Here is a 19654-nt window from a genome sequence, read left to right as displayed (position 1 = left end):
CCACAGAAACATGTGCTAACAGTATTTGTTCCATAATCCTAACAAACATACATGTATGTCTTGTCATAATTTGATCTATGAAATTACTTCAATTTTAGCCCTTTTATGGTACAATGCTAGTGTGCATATCTTTCACATTACAATAAAGAGAACTAAAGAAATACAAATAATTTTTCTCCTATGTCAGAACTCATGCATTTTTATAAAAAAGTGCCTCCTTGATTTCTCCATATCTTTAGCCTACCTATGTAGGCTGTGTGCCTGACACATATTATATCTTATGTATTTGGTGGGAAGTATCTACAGGTTATCAAATATTAAATGGATTTTCAGTGTTAATCAATTTCATATTCAGAAATTTGTGTTTATATTGGAATTGCAATTTTCAGTTTTCTTGAGTCCATGTTATTTCAGAGTTATGAAATTATATTGAATTATAATTATTTGATTAAAAGCAACTAGAATGCAGTTTCTCACATGTTGTAAATGTGCTATTGTTTAATGTTGTATTTGTAATGGCAAAAAGCAGTTGATTAGTAGAAGTAGGACAATTAAGTTTGTTTAATGACTGATTATTCCCCTTCAGAGAGAGAGAGAGAGAGAGAGAGAGAGAGAGAGAGAGAGAGATTGGGGAGGGAGGGGTGAAATGAGAGGGTTAGAGAGAGAGAGAGAGAGAGAGATTGAGGAGGGAGGGGAGAAAATGAGAGGGTTAGAGAGAGGGGGAGGGGAGGGGGAGGGGAAAAATGAGAGGGTTAGAGAGAGAGAGAGAGAGAGAGAGAGAGAGAGAGAGAGAGAGGGGGGGGGGGGGAGGGGGAGAAATGAGAGGGTTAGAGAGAGGGGGGAGGGGAGGGGGAGGAGAGAGGGGGAGGGGAAAAATGAGAGGGTTAGAGAGAGAGAGAGAGAGAGAGAGAGAGAGAGAAAAGATAGAGAGAGAAAGATATATTAACAGAACGGTTCAGGTCCGCCCCTTCTATTTAGATATCAATTGATTTCAATGAATTAATGAATATTCATGAATATAAATGAATTAATGAATACTGAACAGATCCTTAGATGCTTAAACTTGCATTTTTCCTTTTTCTCTCTGAAAAAAACTGAATAAAGCCCCGGTGGTATCAATGACAGAGAAAGAGAGAGAGAGAGAGAAAGAGATTTAAAAGGAGGGGTGGATGGGAGACACAGAAATTGAATCATATTTGTTTATTTAATTACTTAGCCGTTTTTTATTCATTCATTTGATTATCAAATTATTTTATTTGGAGGTAGAGGATAAAGTTCAAACATTGTTGGTGGAAAAGGATAAACGTAGAGACGAAGAGAACGGAGCGTATAATAAAAAGACTCATCAACTTTATATAGACTGATAGTGGTTAAATTGCGGTTCAAGGGTTTTGGGTGCAAAATATCCATTTAATATTGTTTAAATATTACCTTCAGAGGGTTAGATGGCAATACTTAAACCTATATTCGCAAAAAAGCAGAAGTATATGCCCAAATGTTCAATGATGAAGCGCATTCGCGCTATCTATCCAGGCCGGATCATTATGATAATTTGCCAAATATATCAATTAGTAGACGGTTTCCCGGCAAAATTTGTATCATCACGTAATAATCAAAACATATTCTTTCACATGATTGGTAATAAGAGCTTCCATTTCATTTTTTTGAGAGGGGGGCGTTTCCAAAACGGATGTACTCTATACATTCGGTATCAAATTATTAAATTTAGATTTTTTTTTTCTTAAACATTACTTAATGTTTAAAAACAAAAAGATTTTCTTTTTTTTTCTTTTGCCTTTCAACGCGCAGAAGATAACCCTAATTAATATTTCTGAACCAATTTAGTTAATACTTTTGGTCGAGTGTTATCCGATATGTAGAAAAAGCTTTGATTTAATTTAATTTGCCTGTGTTTGGCGTGAGATTTTGTTTCTAGGTAATAAAAGCATACTTCTGTGATAATATGTATCCTCATGATCGGATAATGGCGATATGATGCATACTTTGACTTTCGTCGAGTTATATGCGATTTGTTTTCATTAAAATCATTTACCTTTGTTTTGCTGATGTTCCTTTTCTAATTAGTATGCTTCTTTATATTGGTTCATTATAAATATTTATCGATGATCATATCATGTTAGGATTTGACGTCCGATAAAAAGTTGAATTTGAATTTTGGCTTTAATTAATTTATAAAACTTGTTAAAATTCAAGAAAGAAAGAAAACAAAAATTATATAAGCCTATTGTAGAAATGTAATGTCTCGAAATAGGCATACTAGGCTTCAGGCAATTACGTAACTATGGGGGGGGGGGGGGCAATGTCCCATAAGAGACTTCTGAAAATGTCTTTGAAATCCCATCGTATTTGAAACTAAAAGGAGAAATACATTAATTGTAGTAAAGGAAGAATCAAAATAAAGGGATACGGAGGGGTTCGTGAGCGGAAAAACAACTTCCTCCCTTCACTCAAATGTCTTGTTCAGTCTTCCATACCACCCCCTCGCTCCCACAGAACTAAAAAGACCTAGACCCCTCCTATCCACGAATCCCGTGCCCCCGCCCCATTGACGCACCGCGTACGCTTCTTTGTTTATTATTTTGGAAATTTGATGAGCGCCAGCTACGAACCGGGGCAAAAGGTCAATTTTAGGACAAAAGCTAAATCCTTCGGGCGAAATACCGAAATGGTAAGAAATCATATTTTCGATAAATCAAGTCATTTGACTTGGTAAAGCTTGCATTTTCATTCTGAATGTTGTCATGAAATATGTGTGAATGCATGCTGGTTAGTTACCGAATCTTTTGGGCCAAAGTCCGTATTTTTCATGTTCTTCGGTGGTGGTCTTTTCTGAACGTATTCTTAATGTTCAGCCCCATGTATTGATATTTTTGTTGGACAAATATGCTGTGATAAACGACACAGCTGTTTACGGACTTGGACCTTGGTGCTTTATAAAATGTGATAATGAGGTCGCCAAGCCTTTCTTGGCCTTCGCCTGCCTGTGTGAATAAAAACACTAATGTCACCATATTCATCCTGTCCCACATGCATAGATCTAGAGTAAAGGAGCCGGTTTTCGGCCAGTCTTAGAGTCAAAATCCTATTTTTTGGACCCTTTTTCCTAGAGGCTAGACCCCTATTTATTATCATTTTTTGTTCAAATCATGAAGCAAATATTATTATTATTTAAACAAAACAAGAATCCCAGAAAAAAATCACGAATTGCCATGACAATATTCATTTCAATTTTCACTGTTTCGGAGTCAGTTTTCGGCATAGCGTACCTGTTTTCGGCCGCATGTACAAAGTCAATAGGAAGCGCGCGCACACGCCGTGCGTTTCTGCGCTGATCTATGTCACTAGCGGGCGGAGTAGATATCCCACGCCGGAGCTCCCCGAAGCTCGCCAGGCCGAAAACTAGTACTGCGGTGATCGGATATTGGAATCTGAATTAGACAGAGATATCGTGTGTGCGTTGCGGTGTGCGGCTGCATTGATTTAATACATGCGATGAGATACTTTTGAGCTTGCGACTAGCTCAAAATCGGGCTCTAAATCTGAAAAATACTTGAAATAAAGCTCATTTTATGGTACCCATATTTCTTACAGACACGCGTAAGATACTCGATTTTTCAGATTCGGGTAGCGGGACCGCCGATTACATCGCTAAAATGTGATATTTTAGGATATATTTTTCATTGCAAATGTGGTTCTTCAGTGACAGTGGCATGATATGGTATGTGTGGGATTTGTGTTATGCTATTATGCGATGTATTTTAGAGGGATTTTACCTTGCATCCAACCAATCGGCCGAAAACTGGAGCTGGCCGATTACCGGCTCCTAGATGACGAATCTTGCAAACAAGACTGACATTCTGAGCTGAGGCCTGAGTCGATGACAATGTCGCGTCGGCTTTGCCGATTGCTCACTCCAGCAAAACATAGACTGATACTGATAGTACTAGCCTTAAGGGCTCGCTGGAAATGTTTTTATGATATTGTATTCCAGGGAGCCTTAAACGGCTTCCATACCACCCTGCGGAGAACCAAGTAAACAATCCCTAAAATGTGTCCAAAATCACACTTTCCCACCCCCGACAGTGGCCTCGATGAATTTTATGCCACTTCTACTCCTAATTACCTCCGGAATTTCAAAATTGGAGGTGAAATAACGAAATAATAGCAAATATCTCACCAGAACAATAGAGCTTAGCTCCCTTTTCATGTGAAGCGTGTGACTTTACGATCTCTACACAATGGTGTTGACCTCTGACTGCCACTTCGTAATTGTGCTGCTTCCGTATAATGCGCTGTATACACTCATACAGCGCATTATCATGCACCAAACCAGGAAGTGAATGCACGTTATAGTCAATGGCAATATCGCGGAGACAACGTGGCTGAAGTTGCACATTAAGCCTAGCAACATGCGTACGCTTTGCACACGCTTGCATATCATATCTAACATCTGAAAGTTGAAAAAATTGTATTCTTGTCATCAGTCATCACTAAAGTGCTGATTTTGAGTGAAATCAGTTGAGTTTTGTACAGTGGTGTTTGAAATGTTCAGAATCAATAGCACAGCTTTTAATACACAGCCAGGATAACACTATCTGTTACCAAAGTAGAAAAGGACCTACATGTAGGTGTCCTTGTAGATTCACAACTATCATTTAAAGATCGTGTCTCCCAAACAGTTCTCAAAGCAAATCGAGTACTTTGGAGTTATCCGCAAGGACATTTATGTACCTAAATACTGACACTATGCCGTTTTTGTTTAAAGGCCTCATTAGGCCCATATTAGAATACGGACAGGCCGCATGGTCTCCGTACAGACTAGGAGAACAGAGGATTTTGGAAAGCGTACAAAGACGTGCAACAAAGATTATTCCCGGCCTTAGAAATTTATCTTACCAGGAGCGCTTGACCCAACTCCAATTACCAACTCTTATTCACAGGCGTATAAGGGGGGACATGATCGATGTGTACAAGTACATGAATGCCTTGTACAATGTGCAAGAGATTCCCTTTAAGTTGAGTACAGAAGATAGAAGTCGAGTTCACTCTAGAAAACTGGAAAAGAAATATTCAAGGCTAGATATCAGAAAATACTTTTTTAGCAATAGAGTCGTGGAGCTGTGGATCAGTCAACTCATTTAAAGGTAAAGACCAGTTATGGTCATGCGATTGCATTGTGAAAGAAACGTTGTGGAATCGATCAGAAAAGGTTGATATCAACTAGCATCTAGCATCTGCAAGGTTCTGGAATCATCAAAATGATAAGAAATTTGGCCCATTCTTCGTAAAGTTACAAGCACTATACACAAAAAGATGTATATGGGACTACCCTATATCTCTCACAGACCATGAGAGAAACAAATTTACCAAATATATGAATTAGTAGGCGGTTTCCTGGCAAATTTTTTATCATCATGTATTAGTCAAAACATATTCTTTCACATGATTGGTAATGAGAGCTTCCATTTCATTTTTTGAAATTGGGGCGTTTCCAATACTGGTCTTTACCTTTAAGAATAGACTGGATAGTCACTGGTCAAAGAATGCTAGCCTTCTGTATGAGCCGGTCTAGTTGTTGTTGTGTTGTTTCATGTTTTACACAACCTCCTCCCTCCACACATCGCAGTTACCATGGAAGAATCCTGGATCGATGAACAGGCTTAGACCTACAACATCGTGTATTAAAGTAAAGTAAAGTAAAGTAAAGTAAGGATAGTAATGCACCTACATGTATGTGTACGTTTGCTGGAGCTGGAGGATTCTTCTTTATAATATCACATGACACATATCACACACACGCAGTACATTCCACAGTCAGACATGACCACGAAGAGCAGAATGAATGAAAAATATATCGATGAAATTTGAATATGCTCGTCTCTTTAAAATTAAAGTGTGTCTCTGTACTAGCTGTCTGTAAAGCAACATGGTTATAAAAACGGGGCTGTATTTCAAGAAATTCTCAGTGTTAGATCAGGATTTTTAATTGTGAGTCGCAAGCTTCAATTTAAAAGTGTCCCATCAAACTCACACAAGATCTCTGTATGCATTGCGATGACACTTTATGAAATCTCAGACACAGAGTTGGAATTCGCATGCGGAGAGCTCGGGCATCCAACTCTGGCTCATGCCACTGTGCTGAAAACCACCTGTCAAGACTTCTAAAATGGTTGCAGAGAAGTGAAATGTTTGCAACAAGATAGTTTTTAGGTCGGATAAAGTTAATTTTTAGGTCGGATAAAGTTAAAATTGTATACTTTGTGTTTAGAAATAAATGATAGGTTTGTTAGAGCAAGCAAAGAGTTGCAGTTTTCTTTGTGCATATTGGGTAAGATATTGACCAAAAAGGTATACAGAAGCCCTTCTGGGATCTACACGTACATGAAGAATTAGCCAGTTCTTAGTTGCAGTCTGACCATTAGAAGATAAAGGTCATTGCAGACCAAATTGTGAAATACAAATGAGACAAAATACTGGATACGTGCTCATGAAAGTTATGTAATCATTATTCATTTCAAGAGAAGGTTGAGTTTCGGGAAGAGGTGAAAAATAATTTGTGAGCATTACTCATTCTTATTATGCAAGTGTGGAAGAACATCAGTTAAGACATGTTCCCTGAAAAGCATGGCTCTTCAAATGCCTTCATATTCTAAATATGCATGTACCATCGTAAAAATCGGGGGCCGGCTTTTTACGCCACGTATTCGTGTAGTCCCATATACATCTTTCTGTGCAAGTGTTTGTAACTTAACCAAGACTTGGCCAAATTTCTTATCATTTTGATGATTCCAGAACCTTGCAATACACACAAATTCTAATATGCTAGATGATCAACCTTTTCTGGTCGGTTCCACACCGTTTCTTTCACAATGCAATCGCATGACCAGAACTCAACTTTATCTTTAACAAGCAGTGCACTCCATGATGCACAGGTGGAAGTATTCTTTGAAAAGGGATTTAAACAAAGGCTATGTTTGTAGCACCTCCATTGCTGTAGGAGTGTTTTTTTCAAAATGTACAAAGTGGGAACTCTTCATGTTTTGAAGATCTGTGGATATTTGGGGTCTTTTGGACCTGTGCTACATGTAACCTTGAACTGGTCTATTGTAGATATCTTTTTGAAATTTTGATTAGTTCCTTTGTTTTACCAAAGTGCTCAAAATTATAATCCAAGAGAGTAATATTCCTCCTATTTATCTAACAGTCAATCAGTAGTGTCTTGTCAAGTTCTCAATTTCTATTTATTATCATGTTGTAAAATATCACTTTTCTTTCTATTTTTGAAGGGCTGTCTATTAACATGAAGCAGTACCCTAGCAACAGCCTCAAGCTGCAAGCAACTCAACCCACCAACTCCCAACCTATCTTGTTGCCATGGAAACTGAGCAAGAACGGAAAGGATGGGACGAGGGGGCAGCAGATACTGCATGCGTCCTTGATCTGAGCATCAAACGACCAACGAGCCCCGATTTTAAGAATGACATGGATGGTAGGGACCTTGATGCCAAAAAGGAGACACCTGCGCCGGACGAGCGTTCATCCTGCCGTGCAGAGATGTTGTCATTGTTCAAAGGTACAGGACAGGAGATTATCATTACCGGTAAGCAGGAAATCTTGCCAACTGTGAATAACAGTACAGCACATGAAGAACAGTGTTCACCAGATAGTGATGAAGGAGGTGCAGTTGAGGCATCTGCCTGTAAACTTGAAGGCACACTCAAGGAGAGTGCAGAGTGTAGAGACAGGGATGGAAATCTATCAAGTGCAATTCCAGAGGGTGCAGAAACGCTTGACCGTCTCCATGCCACATCTGCGTATCCCTCCCCACCAGTTGGAGAATCAGATTCCCCTGCCCTGCCAATGGAAGAGTCCACCTCACCTTGTAACCTCAAAGTAGAACCTCGTAGCCCGTCATCGCAATTATTGAATCATGTGAGAAATGACTTGCCTCTTCAAGATTCCGCATTTCCTGATGTGGTGCCGAAGGGAAAACTGGATGGCCTAACTTTACCCGCTGAAAGGACTTCCAACTCCGCAATCGAAACAACGAGAAGCTCCCCTTCTTGTCCTGTTCCGATGAGACCCTACAGCTCCATGCTCCCCATCCTATCTGTACCAAAGGTTAGACTAAGACAGGATAGGAGTGATGGTAGATCATCTTGGACTCACATACCAACAGACTCTACCACTCTGAGCGTAGGGGGGTACTTCCTAGACTCAAGTGGAGGGTCGACATCTGGGGAGCAGAGTGGCATGAATGTGATGGATTACAGCAATAAGGTAATATCTGTTTTCAAAGTGGATAGCTGATTGCTCAAGTCAGACTATTTTATTTGAGCATGTACACTGTATACTACAAATGCGTCAAGTACATGTTGTCTGCTCGCAAGTTGCTTTTTATCTTAATTTATAGTGTATTTAAACTTGCAAAATCTCTTTTTAAGAGTGATGTTTGAAGCTTATATTTTGAATAGAGTAGTAGCACATGCAACTACATGTACTAACGTACAGAAAAGGTATGCTTTGGTGATTGGTACATGTTAAAGCCCCCTTTACACAACAGGGGGGGGGGGGGGGGTGGGTGTTTCACAAAGATCCAAAGACATAGTTTTAAAAATCATGGAGAGCCATTTGTAGCCTGAAAATAAAATACACTGTATATTCATAAGCAAAAATACAGGTATTTTAGTCTTTTTATAAATTCCACATCAAGAATATTAATCTCCTTGATAATAGAAAATATGAATGATTTGAATCAACATTTTATGCCTTGAAAGTAAATTTTACAAAACATTTTCATACTGTAGATGCTAACGGCTTTCCATAATTGTTAAGCCCAACTTAGGATCTTTGTGAAACACTACCCAGATGTTCCATGAATGCATCTGACAGGGCTTAAAAATAATCCAAGGCCACCAAGGCCATGGTCGTGGATGCCCCTTTGATTGGCCTCAATGCCCCTCTCATTGGCCTTGAAGATTTTGTGTGCCCTTTCCAATTCTTCCTATTTGTGCTGTAATATAGGAATGTGCCCTACAGAAAAATGGCCTTGCCCTAAAAATATTGAAATTTAAGGCCTGATCTGCTTAATCCTTAGGTAATGGAACAATTTCTGCTTCTTCAGCTCTTTATTGCACACATTTCGCCAAAGTCTCACCACTTACATGTACCTGACTCCACACTGACTGAACACCAAGAAATCTTTGCCACTCAGGATCATTTTGGATCGTTCTGTTTTTGGTCTGGCATTAGTCTCATCAGAGTGACTAGGATATGTGCTTTAAGAGTGTGATGAGGAATTACAGGTACAGTAGTATATAAATCTCTCTCTCTCCTGTGTATTTCTCTCTGTATAGACTCACTCAATGTTAGCAGTAAGTGGAGGAGATGACTTTGCTTCAAGACCCTCCCTCCTTCAGATGGCTCTACAACATGGTTCAACTCAAGTCAACTTGCCAGCCAACTCGCAGGTAATGTCTGTCGGATAATACATATTAATAATAAAAATATTCCACTTTTATTTATACCGTATATAGCGCTTAATGTCTCTAAGCGCTTTACAGATATACTATTACCCCGGTCATTGGATTCAGTACTTGCCTGCACACAATGTGTGCACAATCTTCACTTCCTGGGGAGCATTCCAGCCGGGCGTTTCTTGAAGCTCAAAAACTGTTTGATCAACAATGACAGTTGCATCCTACCGGGTACCCATTTAACATCTGGGTGGAGAGTAGCAAGTGCAGGTTAATATCTTGCCAAAGGATATTAGCCTTGTCTGGATTCGAACCCTCAACCTTCGCATTTCAAGTCAAGCGCCTTAAATCAATCGGCCACGGCATTCCGGGGGAACATGTATATCCAAATTTCTAGAGTATAGGTGTCATAGTCGAGGGTCACTCAGAGCTGCCAACCATTCCGTTTTTGCTGGAAATACTTTGTTTTTTCCTCCAAATTACGGCATTATGTTTTTTCTTCATGAAATACGTTTTTTTTTAATTTTTTTTTTTTTTTTTAAGATACCGCACGTCAAACCACTGCCCTAAAATGGTGATTTGATCACAAATTCAATAGAAAACTAATTTTAAAACAAACTTGAAGAGAAAAATATTCTCAAAAAAAATGAAATGCCGATAATACCAAAATAACCACCAAAAAAATTACCTGCTTGTATGGAAAAAGAGCATGATGAATGAACATTTCTGGATCGGTTGTAAGTTTTGTTTTTATGAATTCCTTTTTTTTTTGCTTGAAATTCCTTTTTTTTTGCCATCATGATTTCTTTTTTGGTCTCACAAGGTTGGCAGCTCTGGTCACTTGACTGGAAATGCAAGGGTCCTGGGTTCAAGCTCCGGGACGGCACTTATGCCCTTGAGGGAGGCATTTGATTTACATGTACATTGGTCCTCTATACTAAATGGGTATGGAATATTGAGATCCATGTGATTGAATTTCAGCAGGCGACTAGCTGGAATGCTCCCCAGGGAGTGGAGAATGCAGACTTTAATGTACGGTATAGTACATGTAAGTTCTGTTGATTAAATACTTTAAGTGCATTAGTCGGTTGTAACTGGTATAGAGCTTTATAAGAAACATTAGTTATTATGATTTCATGGCAAGAAATAACTTTACAATACCCCACCAATGTACATGTATGTTTGTCCGTTGGTGGTCCAATGAGCCAATCAGTATATTAGATGAGCTTTCGCATTTGCCAAAAAACACAACCGAATAAAGTTGACATGATTATTTCTAAGCCTCCAATTGCTCTTGCCCATTACCCAAATATATTATTTTTTAGTACGTTTTCTTAATGATCAACTCTTAAAATTGCTTGAAAATCATGAAAAATAACTGTGATTACTGTCGGTAAATAAAGTACAAACACATACAATCAAAGCCAGCTTAAATGCTCATCAAAGATGCAACTTATAGAAAGGTTCTGTATCAAACACAACATCAATTAAATAAAGTTAATTCTGCAAAACTCAAAGTGGCACAAGTTGAATTTTCCCCAAGTCAAAGCAGAAAAGATGGCGCTATATTATTCTCATTATTTGTATTATTTACAATTCGACTTATGCAGAGTTAACTGTATTTGCCATCCTTATGTGTAACAAATATCTCTCATGATTTATTTTTTACATTTCAGGAAATACATGTAGAAGAGCAAAGAGAACTGAGGCATACAAGGAATAGTGTAGGAACGTGCCCCACCTTGCCTATCAACCCCAAGACCGTGGGAAAAGCCAAACCGCGTACCAAAGGCAGGGAGAAACGCTACTACCAGTGTGAACACTGTCACATCATCTATGAGCAGCCCCGAAAGCTGGAACGTCACCGTCGAGATCTCATGGGCAAGGCATCGTACCAGTGCTGTTACTGTGACATGACATTCCCAACGATTGGCTGTCGGAGATTCCACTCGCGTCTTCACGAGGATAAGACAATGCCGTGCCCGTATTGCCCGAAGGTGTTCCATGAGAAGCGCCGGTATGAGGACCACGTCCGCTCCCATACTGGCGAAGCGCCGTTTATGTGTCAGGAGTGTGGTAACGTCTACCGTACACGAAGTGCGCTCCGTATCCACAAGCGCACGCACGGTAACGATAAGCCGTTGAAGTGCCGTTTTTGCCCGAAGCGTTTCATCCGTATCGGAGACGTCCAGGTCCATGAACGGACTCACACGGGAGAGAAGCCCTACAAATGCGGGATCTGCGAGAGTTCCTTTGCAACCAGTAGTCAGGTCAATCGTCACAGACGAACTCATTCTGAAGAGCGCCCCCATCAGTGCTCCTATTGCAATAAGACTTTCAAGAATCCCGATTATCTAATAACACATGAAAAGATGCACCTTGGCCACAAGCCCCACCACTGTAAGTACTGTCCCAAGCAGTTTCGTACACCGCGAGAGCTAGTTCACCATGAACGTGTGCATACTGGTGAGAAGCCCTTCGAGTGTCAGCAGTGCGGACATCGCTTTTCTAAAAAGACTAACCTGAAGCAGCATGAGCTGCAGCACACGGGCGTCAAATCCTTCACATGTTCCAAGTGTCCAAAGTCCTTCTACAGGAAGGCATCCCTGATGTGGCATGAGAAGATCCATGAGAATCGGGAGCGCTTCCTCTGTAAGGAATGTGGCAAGCTGTTCTTCAAGGAGTCCTCTCGCGACAAGCACATCCGGAAAGCTCATGGTGCAGACGCGGGAGCTGCGGGAGGAGAAAGCGGGGAAGGGGATGGTGATGTCTTAGAGGAGGAGAATGGTGGGGAGGTTGATGGTGGTGATGAGGCTGAAGGACAAGAGCCTGAAGGAGGAGAACAGTCCGAGCAGAGTACCCCTAACACTTCTCCCAAGGTGACGCAAGACAGGCGTACCCCGCCCAAAACTCCCGCCAACGATGGAACTGATAGCACCTGCGAAGACTGCGGGAAGACCTTTCTGGCCCGTAGGTCACTCCTGCGACACTACCGGGCAATCCACAACCGCTACATCTCCAGGAATGGCGAAGGGGACTCTCCTGGGACCAAACCGAAGAAATCGTTCGGCTGTAGACTCTGCTCCGAGACATTCCTTACCGATCATCTACGTCATGTCCATGAAGGCACGCACACCAATGCGTGCTTCACCTGCGAAACGTGCAACAAAACGTTCTCTACGCGCCAGCTTCTTGTGAAGCACCAGAAGATCCACTCCGATGTCAAGCCTCACGTTTGCGAAACCTGCGGGAGTGCCTTCACCATCAAGTGGTACTTGAACCGACACATCAACATCGTGCATTCCGACGTCTACAGCTATCCCTGCACCATCTGCGACAAGAAGTTCAAAGCCAAGACGGCTCTCAGCGTCCACATGCAACTTCACAACGTTGAAGGTAAAGTGTACTCTTGTGATCAATGCGACGCAGAGTTTCACGTGAAGCGTTATCTTGCGCGACACAAGCGGAAGTATCACCGTGGTGGCAAAGATGGTTCTAAGAGTTCTCGCCGTGGCAAGAGTAAGCAAAAGGAGGAGGAGGAGGATGATGATGATGATGATGCTATGTATGACTTTGATGATAACATGGACGATGATTTTGATCTCATGACGGATGACTCACAAGCTGTGTCGGGGGTCTTCCTGCGTCAGATGCTCTCAAAGGGCTCCGATCTGGAGGATTTCAACAAACAAGCAAAACCAATCAACAATCATGATAACTTAGAAAACGAAAATACCTTCAATAATCATGATCCTGGTATTGACCACGAGCCTAAGAATGACGGTGATCATGAATTTGTAAAGGAAGACGGTTCGTCACTTGAACAGATACCTAGGAACGATCAAGACATGGACCATGAGGACATTGCAATGAGGGAAATATTACATGAAAGCAGATTAGGTCAAAGAACAGGTGATATTGCAAGTACCTCAAAAGAAATGAATTCTGAGGATGGGTTTGACCTTAACGATGAAGAAGATGACGCTGAAGCATTTGATGATGATGAAGATGATGAATATGATGGTGATTTTACTCCCGATGACAACCCAATGTCAGATTATGTATAACAATTTGAATATTTTTAATAGTAAATCATGTTTGATACTTTGAACCTTATCTTCAACAAGTCTACTTTCAATGATAGGATGTAGAAGTGAAATAGTGAATTTTGTTTCATACTTTTAACCCTACCTTCAACTAGTGAACTTTTAATGATGTGATATAGAAGTGAAATAGTGAATCATGTTTGATACTTTGAACCCTAACTTCAACAAGTCAACTTTTATTGATAGGATATAGCAGTCAAATAGAAAATCATGTTTGATACTTTGAACCCTAATTTTAACAAAGGCACTTTTAATGAAAGGATATAGAAGGTAAATCTAACCTTGGTGCTAAATTATTCTGAAGGAAAAGTTGAATAAAAGATTTGTTAAAAAAAAAAGTATATTGTGAAATGAAAGATAAAGAATGCCAAAAAAATTGCTGACTTATTAGTATGATATCACTAAAAATAACAAATGTGTATGTACATTTATGGGAATGTAAAATGAGCAAAATACTGTGATGGAAAATTGAATAGCATTCACTCCAACACTCAAAGGGAAGCTAACATTTGTCTAAGTTATACTTTGGTGCAAAAGCTTTTCTTTTGTGCAGGACAATAGTTTGAGATACAGGTCCATGTATTAAGCACAGTCCAGGGGAAAGTTGCTTAGGAGAGAAATGGAAATTGTGGATAAGTTGCAAGTGGAAAATTTGGTCATGTATATCACAATCAGATGACCAGTCAACTTATTTCAGATTCGTATGGACTTTAAAGCCTGTCTGCACTAGTTTGGTCAGGGTGGTTATCTCATCAAGTCAGCTCTCAATTAAAGCCTTGGTCACAAATGCCATAACGAACTGCTACGAACGCCGTACGAACCATTTTCAGACAATGGAAATTCGGGAAGACAATGGAAAAACGGAGTTTCGTACGAAACCATCGTTCGTACAAACCTTTGTGACCGTAGCATAACCTAATAAAAGGGGGATCATGGGGGACGAACGGTACCGCTTAGGCATTGTTTGCTATATAGAGGGTGCAAGTACATGTAGCTACAAGTAGTGCCGTCCCACTTTAATAGTGGTCTCATGTTTCAAACAATCATATATTTCTAATTGTTGAAAATCACTGATTTTAATGTTATCAGACTCTTTAACTTATTGCAAAGGTTGGATTACCCTATTAGATTGAGGTATCTGAATCACAAAAGCATTTTCTTTAGCAATTTGATGTCTTAAATATTTTTATTCAGATGTTCATACCGGTATGCAATTCATTGGTGTTATTTACAAGTTCAATTATGCATTACAAAATCATAGATGTATAGAGCGGTTGGTTAGTAACAGATATCTGTAGCTAATTTGTCTATCATGAAGTTTTTAAGTAGATAGCATGGCTCGGAACATTTGATAGATCATTAAATAATGTTGAGGTGCAAACCATTTATGAGTTCAGATTGGGTTAAATGATGAATTATATAAAAACTTACAAATGTCTAAATGTGACTGACCAAAGACACTATGAATCGAGATCCAATGAGCCCTATTAGCACATGTACATGTATACATTAAATAAAGAGGACTCTATCCTTGTTATACAGACTTGCTTTTGCTTTTGCAAAAAACTTGGATGTTTTAAACGATATCTCATGAAGCATCATAAGTTTTAAAAAATGAAGAGATTTAACCACTGTGGATACATTATACATCTGTTACTTTCTACAAATTTTGTGTGACATTTGGAAACCGAATATGTCCTGATTGTTATGTATAAGCACCTCCACAAAGTCCCCTCTAGTGCCATCTCAGGTCAGCTGTAGCAGTATGGTCCCGTAACTCACTGCTTCCCTAGCTGTGCTGTTAGTTCTCACATCAAGTCCACTATCTGCGAAGTGGAAATTATGTATGGGGTTATGCACTGTTGGCAAGTTGACCTTGAGACGGCCCTGTGCAATAAACAGTATGCCAGGGCAGAAAGTTCAGTTCAGTATTGTTTTATTAGGGTTATACTTACATGTCTGTCCCCTTAGCAGTTAATAAACTTACACTTCCACATGTATAATACACTAAGAAAAGGGTGAGGATTAACATGTTCATATTTTATTACAGATTAGTCAATGAAATGTATTTGAATGTCTGAGAATAACAATCTGAACGAATTAATTATACATGTAGGTGGGTTAAAATTTGAAAAATGTACCACTGTGAGATGCCGTCCCTTGCCAAGCACATAACGTTGCGTAACAGTGTCTATAGGTTTACTAAGTACATTATTATGTACTTGTCAAAATTTGATTTAATTAATTAGTTCATTGATTACTGCAATTGATTTTAAAAGTGTCACTTTAATTGATGTTCATCCTGATCCATGCCCCAGTATGGATAAGAAGTTAAAACAAACATTTGTTTATAGGTAATATCTATGGACCTGCCCATATTACTGGTAACATATGGATGAGCTATCATTGATGATATACAGATCGGGGGGGGGGGGGGGGCATAGGTATTCCTTGCCACCCCTAGATAGCCCAAAATTGATGTTTATTATTCACGTTTGTACAGAATATTGAATTTTACTGAAGAAAAAATATTTAATTTTTTTTCTTCCATATTTTAAGTACATCATGAATTACAAAAAGGAAAGTGTGCTTTTTGATTGCATTCCTTTGGTTACTTTCCTAAAGCGCCGAAAAATTGACTTTTTCTCTGCTGGTCCCAATATTTTTGAAAATGAAAGTGAAAATACACCTGAAATAATAGCTGAAAAAGTGTTCTTCTGTTTTGACCTGTTAGAATTTTTACAGTTAAAAAAAAAATGAAAGATATGATGAACTTTCTGAATGTCCGTTTACCGATTACCATCAATTTTGTTTAAATATAGTTGTTGGACTAACCAGAATTCAATTCATCACCCATCTGTGACACTGGAGTTGTAACCATTTTCTATGCCGGTTGTAAACACCCAGTTTATCCCTAACTGGAATATTAGCTTATTTTCAATCATCATTTGTTTGCATTCTTGTCTACCTTGGTATGTACCCACCCGAAATATTGTTTTCATGTATAAACTTTGTCTATTTATTTATTGATTGACATGTAGCATTTGAATGTCTTGCAAAGGCAAATGGTAATATCATGATGTAATTATTTATGTGTATCATGCAACCATTTTGGAAATACTCCTCTTCGTCTCGTTATCCACCTGCAATTTATTTGTCAATTGTTTCTTATTTTTATATATTCATTTTTTACACTCCCCTTTTGCATTCGTTTTGTCCATGTTGAATTTGTTAAACAATTTTCAAAACTGTCAGGCACATCTCTGGAAAGCTTCATAATCTTTGAAATATTATGCTTACCTGATGGTTCCTCCACCTACCTGTAACTTACTGGTATGATCTTGTTTTCTTAAGTTGATATTGGAAATGTGTGCAAGCTTCTTGAGGAATGTAAAGGAAGACATTTTGCTATAACTCTTGAGGTGTTAGAAAAATAATAGCACAATCTGCATATGAATGAAAATGATAAAAAAATTGATGTTGTAGAAGAAATTTACACAAAATGTGCATACACAGTCACTGGCGATTAATATACAGAGATCAAATGTACATTACATCATGTAGCTGTTAGCATCTATACAATTATTTTGTGAAAGTTATTTTTAAAGGTATTAAATGTTGATTCAAATCATTCATATTTACTTTTATCAAGGAGATTTCAAGTTCTTGATGTGGAATTTATGAGAAATCTAAAATACTTCAATTTTTTCTTTTGAATATATTTCAAAATAAGGCTACAAATGGCTCTCTATTATGTTTAAGTCCTACTTAGAGTTAAGTTCGACTTAGGATCTTTGTGAAACACCCCCCAGATCCACTAGACCAAAATGTTGGTCTAGCTTGTAAAGTTTCAACTCATTTTCCTTATGTCATGCGGATCTTCAGTTTTTAGAGCATCGGTCTTGTCTACTTGACTTAAATTTCGAGAGACCGACAATTTTTTCCTCCTGAAAATCTTCAGTCTCATGGACTTTTGGTCTTGTGAATCTTCAATAAAATGGAATTTCCCAGATTAGAACAACTCATGCATCCGTATTTCTCATCTTAATGTACTACAGCCAACCTGCTTTATTGACCACCTGTCTACAAAGGCCACTTTTGATGTTTCCCTTGAAAAAAGTTTCTCATTGAATCATGTAGGCTACTAAAGGAACCTGTCTACAAAGACCACCTGTCTACAAAGGCCACTTTTTGTGTTTCTCTTGGGTGGTCGCTATAGACTGATTTGATTGTAGTTTATATCATGTCGTATGAAAAGTAATTACATATTTTGTGCACTTTTTAATATACTGTAAATAATACAATCACAGTTGTGAGTTTGTCATACATACCTGTTAACAAAGTTGGTGGTAATTTTTTAGTATATAATCTAATTATTAAGCAGATAATTGTTGTTTTGTTATTGATGCTTTATCGTGCAAACTGGTATGTGTTGTAAGTATATTTGTGGAACGAAATATAACCCATATTGATTATACACATCGTAATAGCTTTGTGACTATGTGTGATAGGGTGTGTATGTGTGTGTGTGTGTGTGTGTGTGAGGGAGAGAGAGAGAGAGAGAGAGAGAACGAAAGAGAGAGAGAGAGGGGGGGGGGGGGGGGGGGGGGGTTGCATCATTATCTTTATAAACGGATGTGGCCTCCCCTTTCCCTTTTAACATCTCATATTTTTTTCGTCGTTTTTTCTTTGGAGTTGCTAATGATTATTGTTATTACAATTATTATTATTAATGTTGTTAGTTATTGCCTATGCCCTCACGGTGACCATATAGTAGGAATACTCCCCAGGGAGTGGAGATGGTGCACATTGTGCGTGATTGAATCCGATGACCGGGGTAATGATATTCCGTATTTAGCGCTATATAAATCCATTATTATTAAAGGAGATGAAAGCAGAACAAGCAAATATATTCAAAATTTATGGAGTATCATTATTTTGCTTGCACATAAAATAGATACAAATATTATCAACCACGTTTCGTTGCAGGCCTATGTATCCTATCTACTATACATTTAATTGAATACAGCTTAATTTGGTACTACATTTGGACAAGGGTAAATTATGAGATACCAAAAGCATAAACATGTAGGCCTATGGTAGATCAATGACTAGTGATGAATTAGTATACAAATACTACACAGCAATGAGGACATTAGTAAGATTTACCCACACAAGGTACCTTCGGAACAGTCTTAACACTCTCGAGGCGATAACTGAGGGTGTTTGGACTGTTTCGAAGGTACCGAGTGCGGGTAATTTTACTAATGCCCGAATAAAATAATGTGTTTTATATGTTTCGTAAGATGATGTTTTATTGGTTTTATGAAATGATGTTTTTGTATTTGTTTTTTAAAATTATGTTTTATTTGTTTTATAAAATGATGTTTCATATCATAATTTTACCAATGACCGGTCATTAGTGAAAACATACATGTAAGGCAAAATAAACGCCTGGTCACGTGTACGCTCTCAACCAATCATTTGATCCGTTTAATCATCTTATAATGAAATTTATACCATTACAATGCCCTGATTCTCTACGTTATTTTATGTTTCCCCTGTAATTTTGTTTGTATCTGCCCTTCTTTCGGCCTTCATTCCTCCCTCCCCCTCCCTCCCTTCCTCTCTCTCCCCACCAGGGGTCTCTGAATAAGGCTGCGTAAAAACGATATCTGGATAAAGGCATGCATGGCTGCCGATTTATGGGTGCAATATCGGTAGTATCAACACAAGCATGCATAATCAGTACCTCTTTAACGAATTTAACGACTTTACGGTAAAATTATTGACAGACGGAATAACAAAAAAGACAATTTCAGTTGCCCTGTCCATGAACTATTGAAATGCAAACTTTACAAGTAGGTAAACATGATTTCTATGGGAATATTGTAGGTATTGAAATTGCCCTTTGAGCTGATTTTTAGAAAAAGCCTTTACAATCCTGTCATAAGGACGTCCCGTTTTAAAGGTAGACGAAATCGGAGCTAATACCGATATCGGAATAAGTGCATGGATGCTGATTTTTACGTCTATTTATTAATTTATTTG

General features: G+C 38.7%; 1 protein-coding gene across 1 annotated transcript; it reads left to right on the top strand.

Annotated features, from left to right (window-relative positions):
- The first annotated feature begins 2616 nt into the window (after nucleotides 1-2616).
- Nucleotides 2617-16139, top strand: LOC100889018 (zinc finger protein 546). Its single transcript, XM_003725507.3, has 4 exons — nucleotides 2617-2689; nucleotides 7308-8301; nucleotides 9378-9491; nucleotides 11174-16139. The coding sequence occupies exons 2-4, from the start codon at nucleotides 7396-7398 to the stop codon at nucleotides 13562-13564; spliced, it is 3411 nt and encodes a 1136-aa protein (XP_003725555.2). The 5' UTR covers nucleotides 2617-2689; nucleotides 7308-7395; the 3' UTR covers nucleotides 13565-16139.
- The last annotated feature ends 3515 nt before the right edge of the window (nucleotides 16140-19654 follow it).

This window comes from Strongylocentrotus purpuratus, unplaced genomic scaffold, assembly GCF_000002235.5.
Source record: "Strongylocentrotus purpuratus isolate Spur 01 unplaced genomic scaffold, Spur_5.0 spur5_scaffold_1, whole genome shotgun sequence".
NCBI classification, from domain to species: Eukaryota; Metazoa; Echinodermata; class Echinoidea; order Camarodonta; family Strongylocentrotidae; genus Strongylocentrotus; species Strongylocentrotus purpuratus.
Note: the sequence above shows the minus strand (reverse complement) of the source record. Positions and strands in the feature narration are given on the sequence as shown.